Source organism: Oryza glaberrima, chromosome 2 (genome assembly GCF_000147395.1).
Source record: "Oryza glaberrima chromosome 2, OglaRS2, whole genome shotgun sequence".
Taxonomy (NCBI): domain Eukaryota; kingdom Viridiplantae; phylum Streptophyta; class Magnoliopsida; order Poales; family Poaceae; genus Oryza; species Oryza glaberrima.
The window spans coordinates 4,370,930-4,396,423 of NC_068327.1; the positions used below are offsets into that span (position 1 = coordinate 4,370,930).

Here is a 25,494-nt window from a genome sequence, read left to right on the forward strand (position 1 = left end):
TGGACGGGCGGCGATGGCGACGGCGCGGCGACGTTGGCGCGGCACGGCAGGGGCGGCACGGCGCTCGAGGCGGCGCGCGGCGTGAGGCGGCGACGCGACACCAGCGCGGCGCGGCAGCGGCGACGCGACGGCGATGGGACGCGCGGGCGCGGGGCGCGAGGCCGACGGCGACGCGACGGCGACGATGGCGACGGCGGCGCGGCGGGCGTGCAGCGCGCGGGCGAGCAGCGCGAGCGGCAGGGGAGGGGTTAGGGCTAGGGACGCGATCGAACACCTTCGCCATAATGAACAGTGCATTTTCTTATTTATTCCACTTTTAGTCTACTTCCCCTATAAATTTGATTCTATAATTTCTAATCTTTGTATTCATGAATTTTACTCAACATTTGTGTTATTCCGACTAATGGATTCACTTAAAATTAATATTACCCATTTTTATTTTTATATGATTTATTTGAGTTTTTTTAATTAGGGTTAACTCTTATTCCATCGTATTTTAATTGATCCAAATACGGTCGCGATAATATTTTATTTATTCCTATCCACACCTAATCTTTATTTTAGTTTATATTTATTTTACCAACTTGTTTTTATGGTTTATTCCTAATTAACTATTCTTTACTCACGGTTAGTAAACTTCGAGATCAAATCCAAATAAAATAAGCGAATAGGATCGGCATGATGCAATTAATTTTTAAAGTTTTTGAAAATCCGTATTTTTAGAGTTTAGATTTTTGTCGGTCGAATTTTCAGGGTGTTACAGCGGCCGAGCAACGCGAGCGCTCCCGTGGCCGTCTTCATCGTCGCTGGGACACCGCCGCGCCAGCCTTCTCTCCCCATCCACCCGACGCCGCCTGGCCGCCCTCAGGCCGCCACCGTGCTGGGCCGACCGTCGTCGCCTCGGCCCGGTCGCCGGCTCGCACCCAGCCTTGCCGCTGCACCGGCCACGCCCCCTCGCCACGTCGAGCAAAGAAGCGAAGAAGGAAGAGAGAAAAAGGGAACGAGAGGAGAAACCGAGAGGAATAGGAGAAGAAAAGAGAAGCGCCCCCGTGGCGACCGCCGTGCGGGTGTCGAGCCAGCGCAGGACAAGACGTAGCTGGTCGTCCGGGAGGTTGCTGATGCGGTCCTCGCCATCATCTCCTCATTGGTCACCCGCTCCATCGCCGGGCAGAGCATGCGAAGGCCGCTGCGGCGGATGCGCACGATGGGGAGAGGCGGCGCGCCGGCCGGCAGCAAGCAGCGTTGCCCCTTCTCTCTGTCTCCTCTCTCACCGTGTTCTCTGAATTGATAAGGGGCAATTTTATCTCACCATCTAGTAGAGGAGAGAAAATCTTTTTGAAAATAAATAAAATGGCGAAAATGGCAAAGTGGCAGTAGACATACGCTTCATGTTGGTATTTTATCAATCACGTTTTTAGGATGACATTCTAGCGAAACTATGTTTTGAACATGGCGAAATGTTCATTTTCTTAAATGCATCACCAGGTCTCGTTAGATTTTGATCAATGATTAGTCCAAATTATACATACATCTAGTGTACTAAAATTTAATGGCAGATTCATCACAAAATATTGGTATTTACAGCTACTAGAACATATTTTTATAGAATTAAAATATTGGTATATATTATACATATTTTAAATGTATAGTAATATTAGGGATGTGTCAAATCTGATACTTCATCCGTCCCAAAATATTGATATCTAATATAGGATGTGACATTATCTAGTACTACGAGTCTAGATAGATAATGTCACATCCTATACTATATAGCTATATTTTAGGACGGATGTAGTACTATATTTTTACGTAGTAAAACATATCATATGGAATTAAGGGTCAAAGCATAATTTAATCCCTTTTTTTTCCAAAATGAAACAGTTCTGTAAAAGTCGAGGTATTAGCAGATTTTTAATGGACCATTGTAGTATAAGATACAACTCATTTCATTACTGAAAATAAATTAACCATGGCGCTCGGTGCATGCAACTATGCAAGCTGGAATGGAATTAAATTTGCAAGAGTCAAGAGGAAGGAAGGAAGGAAGAAGACCTGTTCGTGCCCAAATTTCGAAGCCAACAAACAACCAACCGAAAAATACTCACAAATTCATTGCCGATACTTCCGCCATCTCCTCCATTGCCGTCGTTTGAAATTCAGGTAGAACATGTAGTAGTTGACGCCGCCCAATGCCGTTCGGGATCATGGCGTCTCGTGCTCCTCCTCTTCTCCTCCTGCTGATCGTGTTCTCTCTCGTCGTCTTAGCAGCATTGCTCGCCGCCGCCGCCGCCGATGCATCCGCAGGTAAAGATTTCGTGTGCATTGTCTGATTTATCGCGGCAAGAAGTGTGAAATTTTGATGTGATTGGTGGCGGCGGCGGCGGCAGTGGCCGGAGGCGGCAGGAGCTCGCCGTCGACGACGACGTTCGTGCTCGCCGGGGAGCGGACGCGGCGGAAGGATCCTCTCGATGGGCTGAGGCTCTACTCCGGCGGGTGGAACATCAGCGACGAGCACTACTGGGCCGTGAGCTCCTCTTCTTCTTCCTCCTCCTCCTCTTGATCCATGTCCATCCTCCATTCTTGTTCCATGGCCGTTTCTTGATTTGATTCTGAGCTCGTCGTTCGTGACGACGCGTGCATGCAGTCGGTCGGGTTCACGGCGGCGCCGGTGTTCGCCGCGGCCGCGATCTGGTTCGTCGTGTTCGGCGTCTCGCTCTTCCTCGCCGGCTGCTGCTTCTGCTGCTGCCCCGGCAGCAGCCGCCGCGGCGGCGGCTCGTACTCCTGCACGGCGCTGGTCGTCTCCCTTGTCCTCCTCCTCGCCTTCACCGCCGCCGCCGCGTACGTATAATTTCTCCGGTCACCTCACCTCGCCGCCGGTGAGTAAACTAAACTAACCGCCGCCGCCGCCATTGTTTGCAGCGTGGGGTGCGGCGTGCTGTACGACGGGCAGGGGCGGTTCGACGGGAGCACGGCGGCGACGGTGGAGTACGTGGCGGGGAAGTCCGGCGACGCGGTGGCGAGCCTGAGGGGATTCGCGAGCTCCATGGAGGCGGCCAAGGCGGCCGGCGTGGGGCCCGTGTCGCTGCCGGCCAGCTTCAAGGGGAGCATCGACGGCGTCGTGCGCAAGATGAGCTCCGCCGCCGACGAGCTCGCGGCGCGCACGGCGAGCAACGCCGCCAAGATCCGAGACGCCTTGGAGACAATGTGGGTAAAAAGCTTACTGATGAATGGTAAAATAAACAGTTAATCCGTCGTAAAATATAGCAGCTTAAAATCAGAAGAAACGTATTCTAGTTTGCGAATATAGATATTTCTCTTATTCAGATTCGTTCTACTAAGATAAGATATGCTTCATTCGATTATAGGTTGCTATATTTTATAAACTACACCCCGCGCTTTGCTGCGGGATATATAGATGAATGCATGTTATATATTATAAAAATGATAGATTTATATGTTTAAATAATGTGAAGATGGTGATTTGACATTGCTTGCGTGTTAAGTTCTAAAAATACAACTAAATTACAAATGATATATCATATTTGTATGAGATCTAAAATACTCTAAATAATAGTAATTGCTAGTGGATGATGATGTGGCATACCACACACTTGCATGCTGAGTTTTAGGAGTTAGTGGGTACCAATTATATAGAAAGTATAGATACTGCTGTTATGAGTGTTCATAACAAGTATTTTCCTTGATGATGTTCATAGAAATTCTTTTATTTCGGTTGTTCTGTTCGCAGAAGGAAGATTTTGATTGTTGTTGCTGCCACGATGTTGATCCTAGCTGTTCTTGGGCTCGGTGAGAAAACAAGTTCCTTTCCTCTTTGAAGAATTGAAATTGCAAAAACATTTTGTAATTAATCTGTTTGTGCGACTTATTTGGTTCTGCATCTTTTTTTCTCAGCGTTCTCAATATGCGGAATGGAGTCACTCGTCTATGTGTAAGCATGAAAACACTCCTTTAGAGTTTTATGATTTCACTAATTCATTTGACATGCTGAAATTACAAAAAATTAAAAAGAATTGCCCTAGTTGGCATAAGATTCCCAAATATTCATCTGTTACTGGTGTTGAGCCACACGGTTGTTGTGGATGCAGGTTGGTGTTTCTTGGGTGGATTCTGGTTGCAGCAACGCTTTTGCTCTGTGGCACCTTCCTTCTACTACACAAGTAAGGCTACGATCTTTTTAGTCACTCCACAAATTATTTTCTCCATGTCTAGAAAAAAACTATTTTTTATTTGCTTCACGTCTCAAAAAATGATACATATGTTCCAAAATATAAGGATGCAGGTAGAATTGAACAAGAGAAAGTTACCACTGGACATGGATATTAAGAAAAAAATAAGTGATATTAAATTGGAGAAAAATAATAATTGGTTAAGAAGAGAAAGTGGGTAGTCAATTTGAATGAGGGAAGATTATGATTGATTAAGAATGAAATGTAGGTGCAGAAGTTGTTATATTGTGGGATAAATTTTTTGAGGGCTACTACAAAAGGGATCCTGTTGCAACGGAATAGACATATTAACTATTCTCTTGCACGAGTATCACAGGTATCAGGTTTTAGGTATCATAGGTACCGGGTAACAAGTATCACAGGTATCGGGTACCCTATAGCTGGTACCACTACAGGTATCAGGTATCAGGTACTATCTCATAGAAATGTATCCCGTCGAGATTTTCTGTAAATTTTTTTAGACAAAATATTCCGAGACAAATTTTAAATGATATACAAGTCATATTTTGTGATGGGGTATATGTTTTGTTTAAAAACTTTCTTCTACATTTTCACCGTTGCTTGCTGCCATGGCGACCTCACGTACCTGCTGTCTCGACACTGAGCAAAAGAATTCCTTGACGTTTCAGCGTGGTGGGTGACACCTGCGCCGCCATGGGCGAGTGGGTGCAGCGCCCGCAGGCGCGCACGGCGCTCGACGACATCCTCCCCTGCGTCGACACGGCGGCGGCCGCGGACGCGCTGGCGCGGAGCAAGGACGTGACGCACCACCTCGTCACCGTCCTCAACGGCGTCATCGCCAACGTCTCCAACGCCGCCGCCGCCGGCCTCCCGCCGCCGCTCTACTACAACCAGTCCGGCCCGCCGGTGCCGCTGCTGTGCAGCCCCGGCGAACGCTGCGCCCCCGGCGAGGTCGACCTCGCCGCCGCGCCGCGCGCGTGGCGCGAACGCGTGTGCCGCACCACCCGCGCCGCGGCGGCGGCGCCGGAGGTGTGCGCCACCGTCGGGCGCCTCACGCCGGCGATGTACGCGCAGATGGTGGCGGCGGCGAGCGCGTGCGACGCGCTGTCGCGGTACGGGCCGGTGCTCGCCGACATGGCGGACTGCGCGTTCGTCCGGCGCGCGTTCCGGGTGGTCGGCGACGAGCACTGCCCGGGGCTCGGCAGGCACAGCGCGGAGGTGTACCGGGGCTTGCTCGCCGTCGCCGTCGCCGCGCTAGCGTCGGTGGTGCTGTGGGTGGCGCACTCGAGGGAGAGGCGGCGGCGGCGCGACGCCGTGGAGCTCAGGGCGGCGGCGTCGCCGTACACGGTGCATCACTCTCATTTGGAGGAAGGAGCGCTCTTGAAGAGCCCCAGAATGATGTACAGATAGAAACTTACTTTTGCTCTCTTTTTTAGAACACAAAACACTTTTGCTTTTCTGCTAACTGGAATATTTGAAATGTCTCGCCGCTCGCCGGCCAAAGTATATTAAGAGTTTAGAAAGAATGTCCTACCTCTCTTTAAAATATACGACACCGTTGACTTTTCACATAACTTGTTCATTTGTTTCATTCAAAATTTAATATAAATATGTAAAAGTATAGGTTAAGATTATATTTTGTTTGATCATAAAATAAGTCACAACAAAATAAATGAAATATATGTTTTTAAAATAAGATGAATGATCAAACGATATACGAAATATTAACAAGTCATGCATTTGAAAATGAAGGAAATATAACAGCGGACGCTGCGATGCTCTTCCGCAATACGTCAATGCACTGCCGTTACAACCACATTTTTACAAGGCTACTTAGAGCAAGGCTAATAATACAGCCGATCTGCTGGCTATAAGATTCTTCGTAGCCTTCTCTCAGCCTACCCATATAATAGTTAGCTCTTCACAATTAATATAGGGCCCACTTGTCTCCCTCACAGAGTTTCTTGGTTCTCGTGTCCAAGCCGGCTGTTAGTTTACAGCCCGCTTCTCCTCTCTCTCCTCTCTTCTTTCCTCTAACTCAGCATTTAGCCGGCTTATAGCCTACTATTATACTTGCTCTTAGGCTGTGTTCGCTAGAACAAGTTTCTATCTTAAACAGTGATAACGGAAAACGGAGCGGTCCATTAACGTGTGATTAATTAAGTATTTGCTTCTTTTAAAAACGGATTAATTTTATTTTTTAAGAAACTTCATTTAGAAACTTTTTGCAAAAAAAACACACTGTTTAGCAGTTTGAAAAGCGTGCGCGCGGAAAACGAGAGAGATGGGTTGGGAAAAGGGGCATTGCAGCCAGTTCCCAAAAGGAACGGTACGCACGGAAAACGAAGCGATCTATTAGCGCGTGATTAATTAAGTATTAGCTAATTTGTTTTTCAAAAATAGATCAATATGATTTTTTAAACAACTTTCGTATAAAAACTTTTTATAAAAAAGCACATCGTTTAGCCGTTTGAAAAGCGTGCGCACGGAAAACGAAAGGGGAGAGTTGGGAAAACAGGATGCCGAACACACCCTAAGACCAAGTTTAATAGTATAGCTAACTAGCAGCTCCAATTCGTCTATAGTCAATCTAATAGCTCATTCATACAATAGTTACCTATAAACATATACTATACCATTAATATATGGTCCTACCTCTCATACACACAACATATTGGAGTCCGTGCTCTCTCTCCTCTCTTCTCTTCTATCTTCCACATGTGCTTACAGCTGACTTGTAGCATGCTATTGTACCCACTCTAAAACTTTAGAGAACTAGCTAACTGCACTCCGACCACCACTATCGGGCCAAGAGCAAGTTTAATAGTATAGCCAACTACTAGCTCCAATTCATCTATAGCCAATCTAATAGCTCATTCATACAATAGTTACATACTACACTATTAATACCTGGTCCCACCTATCATACACACTGTGTTTTGTAGTCCGTGCTACAGCTGTCTACAAATCTGTAGCCCGCTGCTCTTCTCTCTCTTTATTTATCTTCTTAAAATATGTTTGCAGCTGGTTTATAGCATGCTATTGTACCTGCTCTTCAATGCATGCCGCCCTCCATGTTGGTTTTCCATTCGTCTCCCATGACCGCGCAAAGTTATTATATCGTGGAGGCTTTTTCATCAAACACCCTTTTGTGTTTCTTCCAGACAAACCAAGTCACTGGGATCACCCCGACGTCGAATGTCTTGTGATCCATTTTGGCGACTGATCGACTACCAGGATCACGGAGAATGTGTTTCGCCTCTTTTTAAGCTGTGTGGGTGTGGTGTGTCTCTTCTATATGTAATTTAAAAAAAACACACAAGAAAACATACCGGAGTGCAAGGAACACAAAGACAAATCATACAATCTTCAAGATAGCAAACGGTGCTTTACACCGCGATTATATTTGTCCTCACTGGAATTGACATCTTATCCTTTCATCCAGATAAACGTAAAGTACGCCCCTTTTTGTAGGATCTCTCTCCAATTCAGTTAGCCTTTTTCTGCCTCCAAACGAGGAGGCAGTTGTGCTCAACACCAACAAACATTTTGCGTCCCAAAGCGAACACATTCTCAACCTTTTATATGGACACACGAACTGATCACATTAATTCACATTCACTTCGATTAGTAGCAAAATTAATCACTCGCCTCGCTTGCCACTGCGGTTGGCTGGAAGTGTCACCCTGCACCCACCCATGGCCGCCGCCGTGAACTCCTCGTCGTCGTCGTCGTCTTCTTCTCCGGCCAAGAACGCCGGCGCGCCCGCGGCGGTGGCCAAGTACTGCCTGTGCGCGCCGACGACGCACCCGGGCTCGTTCCGGTGCAGGCTGCACCGGTCACCGGCGGCGACGGCGAAGGCGAAGGCGGCGATCGTGCCGCCGCCGGCGACGGAGGAGGAGGAGGAGGAGGGCGAAGAAATGGCGGCGGCGCGCGCGTTCCTGGCGCGGGCGTCGCGGAAGTCGAGGCAGGATGGTGGTAGGAATAGGATCAAGTGCTTTCATCCTAGGACTTCTAGATTAGGAATCATCGAGGAGTGAAGAGTGCTCTTTTTTTTTTTTTTGTTTCTTTGATTGTTTTTTTTGTTGATATGATTGAGTTTGGGTCATCCTTGTGTTGTTGCACATGGACCATTGTTCAGAGTTTCAGACGAATATGGCCGTGAGCGTGACCAGGTGACTAATAAAGTTTGTTCTTCGAGTGAAAGATATATTTGAGTCTGTGAATTCTTTTCAAGGTGGTTAAATGGACATTTGAAGAGTATAAAAATAACAACTCTATTAAACATGCTTTAATAGCGAGAGTAATTTAGTACTCCCTCCGTCCCATTATAAGTGTAGCCATAAGTTTCCGTGCTCAACATTTGACCATTCGTCTTATCTAAAATGTTAAGTCACGCATAATAATTTCCTTCTTTATATAAGGAATTTTTTTAAGGTTAAGAATTTGCAATATAAATAATTTTAGAGTAAATATTTTTTTAATTCACCCGGCCACTATTTATCATTGTTAGTCATCTTCTCTGCTACCTCCACTCCATTCCTAAACAAGCATGTAGGAGTATCTAAATAGGTAGTTCTAGAGGTTCGCTATAACTCTTTAAGGGCCCCTTTGAATTGCAGGATTGAGAAAACGCAGGAATAGGAAAAATATAGGATTTTGATAGGAATATAAGTGTAAAACAGATGATTGCAAAACGTAGAAAAAACACAGGAATGATCGTTTGATTGAACTACTGGAAAAACACAGGAATTGGATGAGAGATATAGACTCAAAGGAAAGTTAGCAAGAGGTTGAAGCTCTTGCTAAATTTCCTCCAAAATCTCTATAGGATTGTCCATTCCATAGGAATGATTAGATAGGATTCAATCCTTTGTTTCAAAGGGCTTCATAGGGAAAAAATTTCCTATAGGATTGAAATCCTCTAAAATTCCTATGTTTTCCTCCAAATCAAAGGGGCCCTAATAGTATCATAGAATCAACAGTGCTTCCTCCTTAAATCATTGAATCAATAATACTCCCTCCTTGCTTTCTTTTCTTCTCGATTTCTCTCTATATTAATGGCCATATTATTCTTAGTATGTCACTGGCTAACTAAAACTATACTTATTTAGGGACTGAGAGAGTAATAAGAAAACTATACTTATTTAGGGCATTAAAAATAGTTTCTCCTTAACCTTAAACTCTGCTATACAACCTACTCCCTTAACTTTAAACTGTGACCAGAAAATCAGAGCTCCGAATCCTTGTGGGAAAACTTTTTCATTCTATTTTGAACAGGCCTGCTTAGCTGATTGTATATGTTACAGCAAGGCTCGTGAAGTTATTTTAATTACGTAATTGCCCCATTTACGAAGACTTGCCAAGTTGCCTTTTACTCCCTCCGTTTCAAAATATTTGACACCATTGACTTTTTAGCATATGTTTGACCGTTCATCTTATTCAAAAAATATTGTGAAATATGTTAAACTATATGTGTACATGAAAGTATATTTAACAATGAATCAAATGATATGAAAAAAATAAATAATTACTTAAAATTTTTGAATAAAACGAATGGTCAAACACATACTAAAAAATCAACGGTGTCAAATATTTTGAAACGGAGAGAGTATATTACAAAGAGAGGGAGGGGAAGGACACTAACGAAAATAGCCGGTGCTATTTCCTAGTTAACCACACAACTACAATTACATTAACCACATATTTCTTTGAATAAAATTCCAAATTCAAAGAAGGGATCTACTCACGGGAAATCTTCAATCTACAGAAGCAACAAGAGAAATCATATATCATAGCCGAAATATATTTATGTGGGATAGAATGCAAGAGTGCAAAAACTAGTTTTCTAGCTTGGACGACAGACTTCGGTCAGAATATACCTTGATAAAAGGATGAACAAGCTTCACTGTTTCCTGTAGTAAACGGAAGGTGTGATAGTGTGAAACACACTCTTCAGATAATCAAACATTCAGAATAAGATTCAGATAAACAGAAAAAGGACATGGCAATACCTTGCCACGTAGATAACGAAAGACATGCCACGTACGTTGTAGGCCTCCTCACAGATTACTTCCTGCAAAACCATAACAATATGTATGATCAATGGATAACTAATATTCGCATGTTTAAGACGTTTAAAATTCTGCGAGCAAGGTGAAAAGCTGAGATGGTGAGACAACCGGAGATCCGTACAATATTTATCCACGGTATACCAACTAATATAACTTCTAAAAACATATAAAATAGTAAATCCTTCTTAAATATGTACTGTTTATCAGGCAAATCTCACATTTTATTACATGTATATAAAAAATTGGATACATAACTTCAAATTTAAACTGCAGATGTAACATATCCCACACGCATGCAAAAGGCAAGCAGGAAATGTCATGTAAAAAGTATGTTGATTCAAACTAACCACATTGGGTTGTGCCTGTGCCTTCGAGGTAAGAGGGGAACCAAGTGCATCTCTAATATATTGATCCTGCAACCAACACCACCATATATGCATATCATGGAGCAAACCATGAAAGCGCATATAATTAGCTTAAGTAACTAGCTAACCTGCGATTGCAAAATCTTTTCGAGAGAGCTATCACTGCTATCCTGTGAACTGTAGTAAACATCAACTGGGTCGGTCAGTCTCAGCTGAGCAGTCTTTTTCAACTTCTGAATTTTGTTCACAACCTGGTAAAAATGTTCATAATCATTAGACTACAGTAATCAGAAATTGAACAAGATATAATGGAAGAGACAAAGCGATGAAAACTTTAAATGTAATTAAATAACGCAAAACCCAGACCATGTGTAGAAAAATTACATTTGCAGGTAATATTTGCAGATCATGTGTAATACCACATTATCATGGCAATAGCTAGGAGAAGTTAGAAATTTGGGCATGATCATCTAGAGGCATGATATTTATTCATAAATCTTCAGAAATAATTAAATATTGATATTTCACATAGAAAAACTATACTTTTGACTGGGAACCAAACTTGGGCCTGGCATTTCAAAGCCGGACTTTTCCAGCCTTGGTCCAAAGCACTACTCGGTTTGGTATGAACAAGGAAACATCCAAATAGTATTTGACATTATAATTAAAAAGAAATTCATCTACAATATGGAACATTATATATACTCCAAATGATAAGACATAATTTTTGAATCACCTCACGAGCAACTCCAGCTTCAAACAATGATTGATCAACTTGGAGATCCAAGATAACCAAAACATCGCCTACAACAATATCAAGTGAGGTAAGAAAAGGTTCCATAAATGCTGAAACTATGTGAAGATGTTTGCAAGGTACCATCTCCTGCAGCATCAATTTCCTTCTCTGACACATTTGCGGGGCGCTTGAATTCTCGAAAAACCTAAGAACGAAATTGAAGGAACGGATAAATATTATTCTATATTAATATCAGTCACAAATATCCATGAAGTCAAAGATCACTTAATTAAGGGAGAAAGATTTCCTCTAGCAACAATGTTCAGGCATAATCCCTTAACACTGAGATTTGTTTGAATGAAAACAGAACAAGTCAGTGGGATCAAAATAAACACTTGGGTACATTTTTACCATAATAAGGAATACTATTACCTTAATATCTTCCAACGTCAAGAGATGACTGCCAAAAAATATTTCGCCACTTTCCTCAAATGTTAGGATCTGATCCTGAGTCATCTTCTTCACCTCATTTGATATTTTGCCCATGTCTTTTCCTAATCTTTTGCCTAACACACTACAGAAACACAAATAATATTAGAAAACAGCTACAAATGTGAAAGGAAGTCTTCAAGCACATTCAAATAGGCATTAATTACCTGAAGTTAGGTTCAGCACGTAAAGATGAATACACTAAGGGATCGCTACAAGCAGTGACCATCTTGACATTCATCTCCTCCTTGACATACTACAAAGCAGAAAATGGAATCAATATATAAACACATAATGCTTACCATAATTAGGAATAACTCAAATATTGAACAATAAATATGATCATAGTCGCCAAATGATGAGAATGAAAAATGAAAACATGCAGAATATTGAAAATCTATGTGATGGAGAAAAGAAGGCAGAATATTCTGAAGTGATCAGCTGATCGCAGATATAATTTTGCATAAATTTAGAACGGGATGCTGGGAGTTTTTTAATAGATAATCTTAGTTTCGCTGTAAACCTCTTTCAGCTTTCCAGTTATGTCTTCAAGAAAATCATTGTCAGGATGCACAACTACCATCTCCCTGGAAAGTCAAGAAAGTTACTCAGTTAAATATATTTAAAGAGCTTATACATGAGCTAGATAGGCCTTGGGAAACAAGAAATAATAAGCAATCATTTTTAGATATGTCGATTGATTCAAGTCACCGAGTGACAAACATAAAAAGAAAAAAAAAATGAAGGAACTGTTCATGATGCAGATTTATCTTTTGTTTCTAGGTCTGTTGGTCAATTCTATATGTATAAAATCAATTCACCATAAAACAAGAAATTGTGTAAATAGTATAGTTGTATAATGAGCATGCCTTAATGGTGTTTTCAAAGGTCTGTTATGCCGCTCCCGAATATTTCGAGCAAGATCAACGATGGTCATCATCCTGTTGACACTGTGCTCAACACGCTCATCTATCTGATCATAGAGCCAAATAAGTTGCACACTGTATACAATTTTCTGACTTCTGGTAGAACAGCATATAACCAAGAGGAGTATTAAACTGATTAAAAAAAGTACCTGCCCAGTTGAGGAAGGGAAATTGCAGAAATGAATGCTCTTTTCTGATTTGCTGGACACCTTTCTTAAGTTCTGGTACAGAACTTCAGTGAAGAAGGGAGTAAACGGAGCCATCACAACACAAGTTGTTACAAGCGCCTAAATTAATCATCAAAATATCTTAGATAAGTACAAGAAATTTTATTTCTACATACTAGGCATAATCTGGAAGGAACCACATAAGTGAAATACATGCCATGGGAACAAACTTCTGATTCCTAGGCAGCTTATCTTGTTGAATTCAAGCAAAAATAGTAGGCTTTTTTTTACAAGTAAACAGCACTACAACAGGACTAAAGGAGTCTCCTATTGTGCTATATTAACAAAAAGGAGTAGCTTAATGAAATATATAGTCATATAGAAGAACATGAGAAAATGGATTAGAAACGGTGCAAGATAATTCCATGACATGAAGGAATGAGAATCAAGAAAACAAAAACACAAAGTTAACCATTTAAGGAGATAATCATTGAAACATTAACCACCATCTTATCCCAAAAATATATCCTGTTGTGACTTGCATTTTTTCCTGTTCAGCTGAAGTTGTCAAAAGCAGAAAATCACTGAAAGTCTGCGTACATGGTAAAGTGTTGAAAGAGAAATCCTGCAGTCATCTTCTCCAGTACGACCTTTCAGACGCTTGCGATTGAAACGCACATATATGTTGGTAAGGTTGTCAATGTACTTTACTAAATAAGGGACAACCTGTTGAGAACGTAAGATAATGAATTATCATTATATATCAAGCACAACATAAATATGAAAAGAAACAGAAGTTGAGAACAAATATCAATCAAAGATGACCAACCGTGTAAAGCCTATATGCATCCATCTCCTCTCGAACAAAACTAACTAGACTTTCAGTAGCGGACTGTATCCAGTGATCTAGCACATTAGATGACCTCAGAAGAATAGCTTGATTGATTGGTGAAAATACAGCAAGACCCTCAACTTCAAGCCTCTTAGCATTTTGAACAAGAAATCTATAAGCATTATACCATGGGAGGAAGACATCTTTCACCTGGTTGAGTCAAAGAATGTTAAGTATTTTTCTCAAAAACTATCATAATTCATAACTGGAGAAGTATAACCAATATGTGGATCAGTAGCCTGACCATATGAATATAGCTATGAATGAAACATATAAAATTACATAAATGCAAGGAAAAAAGAAACTTACCACACCATGGACACCATTTTTGTTGAATCGTAGGGACTCCGCACGGACAACAGGAGAATTTATTACATATAGCCTCAGGGCATCCTGGAAAAGAAAAGGATGTTGAACATATGAATCGCAGCTCAGAAGTTATAAAATTAATCATATGTATAATCAAGATAAAAAAAATCTAGACGCAGCATAAATCAGTAAAATGATAAGCAGCATAAGCCAATATCACTGACTTCAACTAGAACATACCGCTCCATAATTATCAATGACTTCCATGGGTGAAGGGTAATTATTTTTACTTTTGCTCATTTTCTTGCCATCCTCAGCCAAGACCAGACCGTTGCATATAAGATTTTTAAATGCAGGTTTCCCAAACAAAGCTGTGGACAGGACCATGAGAGTATAGAACCTGCAAGATCCAAAATTTTATATGTTGAATAGGTCCTTCAACACATTTGTAAACAGGTAAGCACATCTGGACAAGGTTTTCTTATTAAATTGCATTAACGGTTAAAATTTTATATGCACAAAATACTATCAAGTTTTATGATCATGAATCTACAGAAAGAACGAACTCCGAAAAAAGGTACAATGTTGAGCCATCAAGGGAAATTAAAAAAGAACAGCTGTTAAATAAAAGATCAGGAGATAAAACAGACCATCCACGAGTTTGGTCCAACCCTTCGGCTATGAAATCTCCGGGAAAATTCTTTTCAAACAGTTCGCGATTCTCAAATGGGTAATGAATGTAGGCATATGGCATGGATCCACTCTCAAACCAGCAATCAAAAACCTGAATGGTGAGCACAAGATACTTTCTCAATTTATAACAGTCATCAGTGAAGACAAGACAGGGTATACACATGATATCCAACATCACTGCTTTAACTTGTACGAAATTGACATAAATCATTTCACAACACCTAGATTTGCATATAATTCAAGGAGTAATCAAGCTGAATTCATCAAATTTAGTATGCACCATGCTTCCAATTGGGCTAGCTTATTTCAATACCCTATATTGCAGGCTACAACTTCTACTATAGACTCCCGATAGCATTAAAATTTATGCCACTAAAACACATGGCAATAGCTATTTATCCGTTCAGGCATTAAGCAAATCTAGACTCATAATGTAAGTCCTGCAATATGCTGAATTATCAATATAACTTGGATGAATGATTTCTCTTTAAATTATGTACATTAATACTCAAAACTGAAAAGTGCATGAAAAACAAAAGGGGAAAAAAGATGAACAAGAATTGGCCACGCTACAGTTCATATGCCTTCCTAGTAATTTAAGATATTACTAATAATTTAAGATATTACACTATCTCAATGAACTTCTATGATGTTATAAATAGAATAATCAATCTAAACTTTTCTAAACTTAGACATAATATTTTACAGATGCATTTTATAATTGTTGATCAAGATTAGGTAAAAGCATTCTACAAACATGAATTTGCAATAAGATGTGGAACTATGTACCTACAGTTATTTTCATACAATATGAACACTACTCTACTCTTTGCATATGCTATGTTAGAAAATTATTTTTAGGTAGAGTGTCCCCTAATAATCCAAATCAAAAAAGTACATCTTAAACAAGAACAGAGAAATAATTTTTTTCTCTGTTTGGGACATGAATCAAGACTCAAGGAAATTGAGAGGTACAAGGTGATGTAAAATTATGAGTTGCGATCAACTTACCTCATCAACGCGTTTCAACGCCCCAAACTCTTCCCCTCTCTGAGAGGGAACTGTGATGCCATCTATATGGTGTCGGTGAAGATCACTAATCTGGTAAAGATTTTTAGAGGATTTATATTAGAACAGGTTTGTGTCAAGTGCTATGTAAATTTTGGAACTCAAGAAATATGAAAAAAAAAATAGTACTACTCTCAAATTAAAATTATAGTGGACCGGCGTTAGTTGACCAGCAAAGGGGAAAAAACTCTCATAACAAAGATAATTAACCTTGACACCAGACAACTTTTCGAGTTTATCAACAGAGTCCATAACAATTATTTCTTCTCCGTCTTGACTGATCCATAGAGGAAGAGGAGTGCCCCAGAATCTAGTTCGGCTAACAGCCCAGTCTCTAGCCCCTTCAAGCCAGTTATGGAATCTCTTTTCCTGCATTATGAATTGTCAAGAACCACAAATATAGGTAAAAGAAACACAAAATCAATTTGCAACAATTTATTAAAAATCTTAAGTGGTTTCCTAGTTACTACAAACTAAATCTCTCACAAGAGCTTCTCGGAAGTAACAAGAAACATTTCAGCATAAACACCGGCAAGAAACCACATGGAAAGTCTTAAACGTGCAATCTGAAAACGCATGACAAAAAGTCATGTGCAAACTCTGATATGAGAAATGATTTGGTTGCACATATGCATGAATGAAGTAGCAGTAGAGCGTCCATCCATACATAATATGTTAGCACAACCAATGTCCTGTACCTACAAATTTAGTACTACAGAATTACACCATGAAAGCATCAGAATAGAAATCAACCAAGTATCAGCAAAGAGCAAAACTAAACACACCTTTGAAAATGAGCATTGAAGTACTGAACTTCATGGTTTGCATCAGGGGAAAACAGCATTAGCTTTTTTATGTTGGTTCTAAAAATATTTATCAGTCCAATCTAACTTGCCAAAAAGATGGAACATTTTACATTTAAATTTGAGTAATCAGGGCCCAGTACCCAAAAAAATAAAAATTCTGGTTAAAAGGCCAAATTTGAGTTTTAAAAATGTTTTGGATGAAATTTTCTACTAATTGATTGTCATTGGAAATATCAGTGAAGGAGCAAGTGGTTTTGAAAATTGTCTCTGTATCCAAGAAAGAGCCAAGTTAAGAATTAAGGACAAACAACTCGTTCAACAAGCATGCTAAGCTAGGAACAATATTTGATTTTAGTTCTTTCAGAATTTACAATATAAGATTTCCTGCTACGTGTCTTCCACCCTTTTTTCTGGGCTGGAAAATAACTGCCTGCCAATGTTTATAAGGTTGAAAGGAGTCACACAGATTACATGAGAGAAAGGCTAGCATCAAAGGTGGTAGCCCACTCGAGTAGCACAACACTTGACTACAGGGTTTTCCTTTGGTCACATTTATATAACAAAGATGTTAACAATACAAATAATGAAAGCCAATATTAAAACACAAAGTTCAGCATACCTTAACGTAATCAGGCACCCAGTATGTCTCCTTATTACATTCCAGCAACTGATCTCTAATCCTTTCAACTCTGATGAACCTACACTACAACAAAGATCTTTAGGCTACATTCCTCTGAGTTACATCAAAAGGTATAAACAAAAGGTAAGAGAAGTAACCCAAATGTGAAAAAAAATGGAAATGTATTTTCTATCAGTATATTTCAATTCAAAGCCCTATATTCAATTTTTCAATCAAATTAAAAACCTTCAGATAGGCATTCGGCGTTTTTTTTAAGAATAAACATGCCAAAAAAACACTTTCATTGGAGCAGGAATATCAGAGTACTACAGCTCAATTTAAAGCCAGCAGAAGAATGTGCTAGTATATGGTCCAAATTTACACCAGCAGAAAATACCTACCAGCTTGGAACTGCCCGATATATGAGAGGTGTATTAGATCTCCAACAGTATGGATACTTATGTATAACGCTTCCGTGACTAACAAGTCTTCCTTTTTTCTGAATATTACATGTAGCATACAATTTCAGCATACAAAACATCAAGTAAAAAAACGCATGATTTTTTTCTGAACAAGCTGAATGCAAATTTACTGCTTACAGTTAGCATAAGTTACCGGCAACTGAACATTTGAAAACACTTACCTTTACAGCATTGATTACATATTTGTTGGTTTCTTTGTCTGTGACAAGTAGACCATTAAATTCGGAGATCTTGTCTTTGAAGAAACCATCATCATCAACAGCAACAACAAGATCGGTACCCTGCATTTGAAAGAAACAATCAGTTAAGTGAGTTTTACTAGCACATACAGTAGCTAATGATTTAAAACCATGGTGATTATTGTTGGGTACAACAATGAAAACCTGAATTAGGAGCCATCCTTTTGTTCACAGAGTAGTTAAAATCCATTTTGATACTTCAGGTTAAAGAGTACAAGTGCAAATTTTGAAATCAAATAACCCATGCTAACCAAATTAGTAACATGATACAATAAGGTATTTCATTATGCACCATATAAAGAAGAATACGCACAGTAGAGATTTTGCTCTCTAGGATGCTAATTCGTGTTGCAAGAGTGTAAACCTAATTTCTTTCATGTTTGATTGGTTTTCCAATTGTTGGCTTCGGCCTTCAAGCATCTGATCTTTGTAGGCGAACCTTTCTAACCTGCTGATATGCAAAACCTTTTGCATATTTCCCAAAAAGAAAAGGAAAGAAAAAGAATGCAGCAGGGCAACAATGTCAATACACAGCATAAAACAAAAAGGCACTAAAGTTAAAGATACTCAACTCAAGGTGGACTCAGTCACAGACCATATCCTTGCAACCCATAGTAGTAATGTAGATGGTTCACACGCACATGCACACACCTCCCCACCCACCCACACATCCCTTCCCCAGAATTCACCAACACCCCCTTTTGCCAAAGTTCACTAACATCAACAAACAAATATTCCAAGATGAGCAGCACACACACACACACACACACACATATATATATAGAGTAAAAAAACCTTTCAATTCGAACCTTAACTGCTGATTAGATTGTTACTTTTCACCCTCTGCCAATATTTCTGCTAAAACCTTGTGCATGGTCAGCAAGATCACATGAACCTATCATTGTAAGAGTCATTTGAAAAAAAAAAGTATTGCAGGGCCCATATTTATCACTTTTTACTACAGCAAATAGATAATGCTTATGCATTTCATAATTTAATGTGAAGGCTATCCCTATGCCTTTCAAGTTTATGCTCTTTTTTTATAAAAAAAAAAACAAAGGCAGAAACTGCTTCATTTCATTGATAAAGAAGAGATACACATCGACCCAAGAAAGGGTTCCCACTGAAAACACCATCCTACAAGCACCTCAAGATCATTACCCAAAGCTACACTAGACACCTGAAATACCAAAGCAGCCAAAACATCTATAATACATTCTCCAAAGCTACACTAAACACCTGCAAACACCAAAGCAACCAAAACATCTATAATACATTCCCCAAAGCTACACTAAACACCTGCAAACACCAAAGCACCCAAAACACCTAAAACACCCAACACCTAAACAAGTCACACCAAAGCACCCAAAACACCTAAAACACCCAACACCTAAACAAGTCACGCATCTGACCAAACTAATATGAATCTAGGTTAAGGTCCTGGAACACGAGCCACGTTGTGTAGCCCAAATAAGATTACAGCAAGCTGAACATAGTGTCCCGGGTATGCCTCTTTTAGGAACGCAATGCACCTATCCATAGCGTCTTCATCCACCTCCTCATCCTTTGTGATAATGCCTAGCTTCTTCATGAGTACATATGTTTTCATTTGGTCAATGAGGAGTCGCCTTTTCTTCATGTTTGAAGGTAGAGGGACACTTCTTCGAGAGGTGGCAGTGATAATCTTTTGCCGCACTCTTTTGGCCAACCTATTCTTCACCGCTGGAGCTTTTGTGATCTCAAGTAGCTCTGCTTTATCTGTCACCAGGTTGCTTGGTGCAACCTCAAGAGGAAGATGCTCACACCTAGATGGAGGGTCCATAGTTGGAGTAACATGCTTTTCCTTTGGTGCAGCTATCTTGCTAGATACCCCATGTCCTTCATTGAGAGATGAAGGAACACTCCCATGGGATGTTGAAACAGTCAATGCGACGGCTGTGTTAGGTGCGCTCGGAGAAAGGGGCGATACAACTGAAGGAAGCGGCGCTGCTGTAAGCTTCTCCAAATCTCCCTCGGGTGGAGAAGAGGGCACTTCCTGACCATCTGGCAAATGGCACCCCAAAACCACCTTATTGGGGACACCAACATTGTCATTTGTCATCTTTGGAAGAACCTCCACCCGGGACTCGGCACCAACATTGTCATTTGTCATCTTTGGAAGAATCTCCACCCGGAACTCGGCAGGTGGGATACAAAGCTTCTCGCTAATAGCTTGAGAAATCAAAGCTGTAGAAATCGCGTCGGCATTGAACGTGATCAACATCGACTGGTATCCCCGTGCACTCAGTGAAGAGTAGGCAACAGGGACAGCCCTCTGTGAAGCTGAGGAGAAGTGGCCTGAAGAAGGGCACCACCGAGCGAAATGGCCTGATCCCCAACAACAAAGGCAACGGGGAGGATGAGTGCAAGCCGCGACACGGTGATCAGCTGCCAGACAATTGAAGCACTTCCCTCGCAGCTTTGACAAGGAGCGTGGTGGATTCCCGGTGGCAACCGGTCGAGCACGCTGCGGGCGGGGAGGAACAACCGGACACGTTGCTACCCGATGACCAACCTCGCGGCAGTTGAAGCACTTGTCCGAAAGAAAACCCCTACCCGGATCAAGGATATTGCTCCCGAGGCATGGCGGAACACATCTGAAGGCTGCCATCGTTCCTGTGAATCTTTGATGAGCCGCCACTGGACTGGGCAGGTGAAGGTGAAGTTTATAGAGGAAAGCTCACATCGCGAGCAGGGCAGGTGGTGGATGGCCGGGGATGCGGCGTGGCGCGGTGGTCAGTGGTCACCTGCTCCGGATGGTGGTCGTCAAAGCCGGGATGGCGGCTGGTGGCGGCGGGGGATGCCTTCTGGATCTGCGGGGGTGAAGCGGCGGCGTGGTGGAGGTGGGGGGAAGAAGGGTGGCACGGTGGTCACCGGCCGGCTCCGAGATGGGAGGTCGTCGGCGCCTGGATGGCGGCGGCGGGGTGAGGACTGGATGTATCGTATCTTTGTCCTCCGGTCACCCGACCAGACGACCACCAGTGTTCTCTCTCATCATGTAACCCTTAAAAAAAAGACTTGTTGGTTTAGTTCCCAACTTTTTCTTTAAACTTCCAACTTTTCTATCACATTAAAATTTTTCTACACATAAATTTCCAACTTTTCCGTCATATCGTTTCAATTTCAATTAAACTTTCAATTTTAACGTGAACTAAACACTTCTTTCTCGGTGAAGCCCTCTAGGCCATATGGCAAACTGGGCCGCCCGACACGACCCGACCCAGGCCCAAAAAGAGTCGGGCCGTGCCAGCCCGACATACACGCCGACCGGGGCAGGCCGCCAATGTACTGCACCAATAGCTTAGGCACGGCCTAATAAGACTCGGGCCGGACCGAAGGCACGAAAGCCACCATGCTCCTCCTTGGAAAGTCTATTTTCCTCCCTCATCTATTTGGGCCGTCTCTTAAATAGACGGAGTAAGTCTATTTTGAATCACTCATCTCTTTAGGCCATGCCTTATAGAGCTAGAATAAGCCTATTTTGGCTCCCTCATCTGTTTTGCCTCCTTAATCGTTGGACCAAGCCATACCAAGCCGGCCTGCCCATCGTGTCGAGGTAAAGGCCAAGGTACGGGCCTAACACCAGTCGGACCATGTCATGCTTGGGCTAGGCCAAAACCCCATGACATGGACCGGGCCGTCAGCCCTGGGCCTTTTAGCCAACTAGGCTCTGTGCCGAAGTCCAAACAAAAACTACACGACCATATGAAATTTCCAATGGGTACTCTGTTACTCTTGTTGATTAGAGCAAACGTTATCACATTCATTCTACCGGATCAAGGTAAATAAAGTAGTGCAAAGTATCATAGGGCGAAAATCAATGGAAGTATCGTAGAACAAAAATAGCAAAGAAAAGTGACTCTTGATAACAAAATATTCAAAAAGAAGAAAAATGAGCTCGGGACAAAATTCAACATTTGCTAAATTCAAGGAAAATAACTATTGAGGTAAATCTCAGTTTTAGCCTTCACAGAGAGAAACGTCCAAATATTTTTCCCATCTGCAATTAAGCTTAGGATAGTGTGTAGGAGTAAAATGTATCTATACTTCGAATTAAGAAGAATAATTCTTACCTCAACTATCCCCGAAGCAAGACAGACACGATAATCATCTTCACCAAAAGCAGGGGCAAAATGTACAACACCAGTTCCAGTATCATCAGCTACACAGTTATCTGCTACGACTCTAAATGCGGTGTCCTGCAGCTCTGAGAAATAGTCGAACAAAGGAGTATATCTGTATCACAAAAGGAAACAAAAAACATGAGTGCTTAGAATAAACTGAAGATCACAACTGCAATAATATATTCAGTAACTAAAAGAAAGAATAAACCAAGATTATGAAGTCTAGAACATTGTCAACACTCAAAAGGAAATGGACGCATTAGAATCTCAAAAAATGATGAAGATTTCCGGATAAGAAACATTGGATGGATTTGAAATCCCATTGGCTCTAGTCACACGAATAGCATTGTAATATCAGTTCGTACTAGGTGATTGCAGATATTAAAAGTAAATTTGAATGCGATACCGGATATATTGGAAGAAAGAATCATAAGATCCAATTAATAACAGCAGTAGCACTGACCTAAGGCCTACCAAGGATGATCCATGAATCTTTTCGAGTAGTTCATACGATTCAGTATCCAGTCCATTTTTAGCAGCTCCACTGCTCCCCTTTGAAGGCCCTGGCTTCTTTCCAGTAACTTTGACCGTGACCGGCAATTGGTCTAGCCTAGTTTCTGCAACAATATATACGCTCCCATTTGATTTGTCCTTAACCTGTTTGTACCGTAGTGCAGCTCTTCAGATAGAAGCTAAGAACAGTATAACTATAGAAATATAAAATATAATGCTTTATGACTATTTCTTTGTATGAGATATCATAAACTTGGATGAGCCTAAACCTATAACAAGATCAAGAGACAATTTTTAGTATTCGAAGCTAACCAAATAATTTTCTCACGGTAAGATTGTATGAAAATTGCGATCATTTCACAGTAAACATAAATTAAAAAAACAGAGCAAGTCACAGTCAGAAATAAAACAAGTGTAAGTTACAAAGCAATCGAAGTATCAGCTATATATATCTGAGATAAAAAAAATGCAGTATGAGTTTACATAAGGGTAATCTGAAGTTGCAGTGAAAGCAGAGGCATATTAGCTGCAGATCAGCAGATCTTTGAAAATTCTAGTAATTGTTTTCTGTCATGACTCTAGAATAGGTAGGCAATTAGTAAAAGTACCCAGAAGTGGCAAATGAAACAATTACAAAATGCATGGCAAGAGTAAAGCCTTGGTCTTGAATTAATTTTGAGTTATGTGAATTAGTTTAAAAGTCCAGATAACCCCAGCTGTTCACCAGATGACAGGAAAAAAATTGCAAATGTCCACCGGTCTGTCTGCTTTAGGTGTAGTTCAGGACTATTTTTCACGTACCCAAAATCACCAACAAATTACTCCATACATGCAGACTGTACTATTAACAAACACAGCAATAAAAATATTTAAATACGCTATAAACCTTGGCATAAACAAATTTTGCATTGACACAGAGTGCTAGGTTGCTAGGTAGCGTCCAGGGTGTTGTTGTCCATGCAACAAGAGCTGCATTGTCCACATCACCAACAACAGGGAAGGACACCATGGCTGTTTCGGCCGGAACAAACTACAACATCATCAAAATTAAACATCAGGTCAACTAACAGAGCAGGTCAAACAAGGGCGTGCAGAGGAGAGAAAACAACAATTGACCTGGCGGTGCTGTCCTGCCTCAAAGTTCGACAATGGTGTTTTCATGCCAGTGCTGTAAGGCATCACCTGTAGAACAGCTCCAGAGATTTAAACAGGGAAATAAATACACAAAAAGGGGAAGGGGGGTTGCACATAATATTATTAACTAAAGATAATTCCAGCATTAATGCATCCGAAGCATGTCAAATTGACCAAAACCCAAACCCCATAGTCCCAAACTCTAATTGGAAGAACGGTCTGTGCTCGATACTCCTTCCTCTCATCTTCTACTCACTTGTTTTATATAACCACGCTTGCTAATTCTTTTAAAGAAAATTATAAAAATCATATCAATTAATTTTTTTTAAATCTTTTTAACTAACATATTTAATTAATCATGTTAATGAGTTGTTCCGTTTTACGAACGCAGCCTTAGCAGTGAGCCAGTAACCAACTTGATCATATACATTTCTGTCGGACAGATTTCCAAAGTCCTAGCGGTAGAGCCATCTAATAATCCCAAACCATGATGAGATCAGAAGAGGGGCTAAAATCGATCATAAAGACCTCTAGAATCTAAATTGTGCATAATTGGGAATTAGGCATGGGGGATTAATTAGCGTACAATAGTCCCATATAATAATCCTAAACCATGATGAGATCAGAAGAGGGGCTAAATCGATCATAAAGACCTCTAGAATCTAAATTGTGCATAAATGGGAATTAGGCATAGGGATTAATTAGCGATTTTCAAAAACCTGACGTACTGACCTTAAAACTCTTGTAGACAAGGTCCTTGTCCCACAGCTGCGCGAAAACCCACCACACGCTCTCCATGAACTTGATGTCCATGGTCTTGTACCCGTCCTCGAAATCGACCCACCTCCCCATGCGCGTGACGACGGCCTCCCACTCGGCGACGTACCTGGTGACGACGCCGCGGCACGCGTCGTTGTAGCTGGCGACCCCCATCTCGAGCACCTGGGCGCGGGTGGCGATCCGGAGGGCCTCGTCGACGGCGCGCTCGACGGGGACGCCGTGGCAGTCCCAGCCGAAGCGGCGGGCGACGTGGCGGCCGCGCATGGCGTGGTGGCGGGCGACGGCGTCCTTGATGGTGCCCGCGAGGAGGTGGCCGTAGTGCGGGAGGCCCGTGGCGAAGGGGGGCCCGTCGTAGAAGACGAACTCCTCGCCGCCCGCCGTGCGGCGGAGCTGCTCGTGGAAGGCGTCGAGCTCCTCCCAGAGGCGGAGGACCCGCTCCTCCTCCGCCGGGAAGGAGAAGTCCTTCCCCTCGCACACCTCGTCCATCGCGCGCGCGTGAGCTGCTCGACCAAATGCGTGAGGCGAGGGGAGGAGGAGGGGTTCGTGGCGCGCAAGTTTTGGGATCGAGAGGCGAGGCGGGGGGTGGGGGTATTTGTTTCCCGCGGCGATTCGTGGCGCTCAAGTTTGCGACGCCGGCGGCACGCGGTTTTTTCTATTTTAGAATCGCGGGGAGGTGCAGTGGACGGAGTCCTGACTCCTGGACTCCTGGAGGGGTTTATAGTTCACTTTATTACTGGTTTTTCAACCTTATCAAGATTTAAAGCCCCATCAGGTGGTCAAGTCAAAACAAAAGCTAAAATTTAAATTTTCAAGCTTTGATTTAGAAATTGA

At 41.8% G+C, this 25,494-nt stretch overlaps 3 protein-coding genes across 3 annotated transcripts; 1 reads left to right on the forward strand and 2 right to left on the reverse strand.

The window, feature by feature from the left end:
- Nucleotides 1–2,085: 2,085 nt before the first annotated feature.
- Nucleotides 2,086–5,679, forward strand: LOC127764326 (uncharacterized). Its single transcript, XM_052289187.1, has 8 exons — nucleotides 2,086–2,304; nucleotides 2,388–2,524; nucleotides 2,645–2,838; nucleotides 2,920–3,204; nucleotides 3,749–3,807; nucleotides 3,913–3,949; nucleotides 4,107–4,178; nucleotides 4,877–5,679. The coding sequence occupies exons 1-8, from the start codon at nucleotides 2,190–2,192 to the stop codon at nucleotides 5,616–5,618; spliced, it is 1,641 nt and encodes a 546-aa protein (XP_052145147.1). The 5' UTR covers nucleotides 2,086–2,189; the 3' UTR covers nucleotides 5,619–5,679.
- Nucleotides 5,680–8,797: 3,118 nt separating this feature from the next.
- LOC127762834 (isoleucine--tRNA ligase, cytoplasmic-like) lies at nucleotides 8,798–25,205 on the reverse strand. Its single transcript, XM_052287337.1, has 27 exons — nucleotides 24,616–25,205; nucleotides 23,866–23,931; nucleotides 23,636–23,779; nucleotides 22,700–22,893; nucleotides 22,186–22,348; nucleotides 17,996–18,115; nucleotides 17,754–17,851; nucleotides 17,353–17,431; nucleotides 16,138–16,296; nucleotides 15,871–15,960; nucleotides 14,817–14,950; nucleotides 14,407–14,566; nucleotides 14,167–14,250; nucleotides 13,795–14,007; nucleotides 13,566–13,691; nucleotides 12,948–13,085; nucleotides 12,742–12,845; nucleotides 12,396–12,459; nucleotides 12,040–12,128; nucleotides 11,816–11,957; nucleotides 11,525–11,588; nucleotides 11,384–11,451; nucleotides 10,776–10,898; nucleotides 10,630–10,695; nucleotides 10,223–10,284; nucleotides 10,091–10,123; nucleotides 8,798–9,972 (listed from the first exon to the last, which is right to left on the reverse strand). The coding sequence occupies exons 1-26, from the start codon at nucleotides 25,147–25,149 to the stop codon at nucleotides 10,114–10,116; spliced, it is 3,294 nt and encodes a 1,097-aa protein (XP_052143297.1). The 5' UTR covers nucleotides 25,150–25,205; the 3' UTR covers nucleotides 8,798–9,972; nucleotides 10,091–10,113.
- Nucleotides 19,125–21,094, reverse strand: LOC127762835 (uncharacterized). Its single transcript, XM_052287338.1, has 2 exons — nucleotides 20,797–21,094; nucleotides 19,125–20,728 (listed from the first exon to the last, which is right to left on the reverse strand). Exon 2 carries the CDS (start codon nucleotides 20,721–20,723, stop codon nucleotides 19,506–19,508), a length of 1,218 nt encoding a protein of 405 aa, XP_052143298.1. The 5' UTR covers nucleotides 20,724–20,728; nucleotides 20,797–21,094; the 3' UTR covers nucleotides 19,125–19,505.
- Nucleotides 25,206–25,494: the final 289 nt, after the last annotated feature.

Coding starts and splice junctions, on each gene's coding strand:
- LOC127764326 (XM_052289187.1), top strand. CDS start 2,190: ATGCCGTTCGGGATCATGGCGTCTCGTGCTCCTCCTCTTCTCCTCCTG. Junction 2,305..2,387: donor CGCCGCCGATGCATCCGCAG/GTAAAGATTTCG, acceptor CGGCGGCGGCAG/TGGCCGGAGGCGGCAGGAGC. Junction 3,950..4,106: donor ATGGAGTCACTCGTCTATGT/GTAAGCATGAAA, acceptor TTGTGGATGCAG/GTTGGTGTTTCTTGGGTGGA.
- LOC127762835 (XM_052287338.1), bottom strand. CDS start 20,723: ATGGCAGCCTTCAGATGTGTTCCGCCATGCCTCGGGAGCAATATCCTT.
- LOC127762834 (XM_052287337.1), bottom strand. CDS start 25,149: ATGGACGAGGTGTGCGAGGGGAAGGACTTCTCCTTCCCGGCGGAGGAG. Junction 23,780..23,865: donor AGGCAGGACAGCACCGCCAG/GTCAATTGTTGT, acceptor ATGATGTTGTAG/TTTGTTCCGGCCGAAACAGC. Junction 17,852..17,995: donor ATGTAATCAATGCTGTAAAG/GTAAGTGTTTTC, acceptor TGTAATATTCAG/AAAAAAGGAAGACTTGTTAG.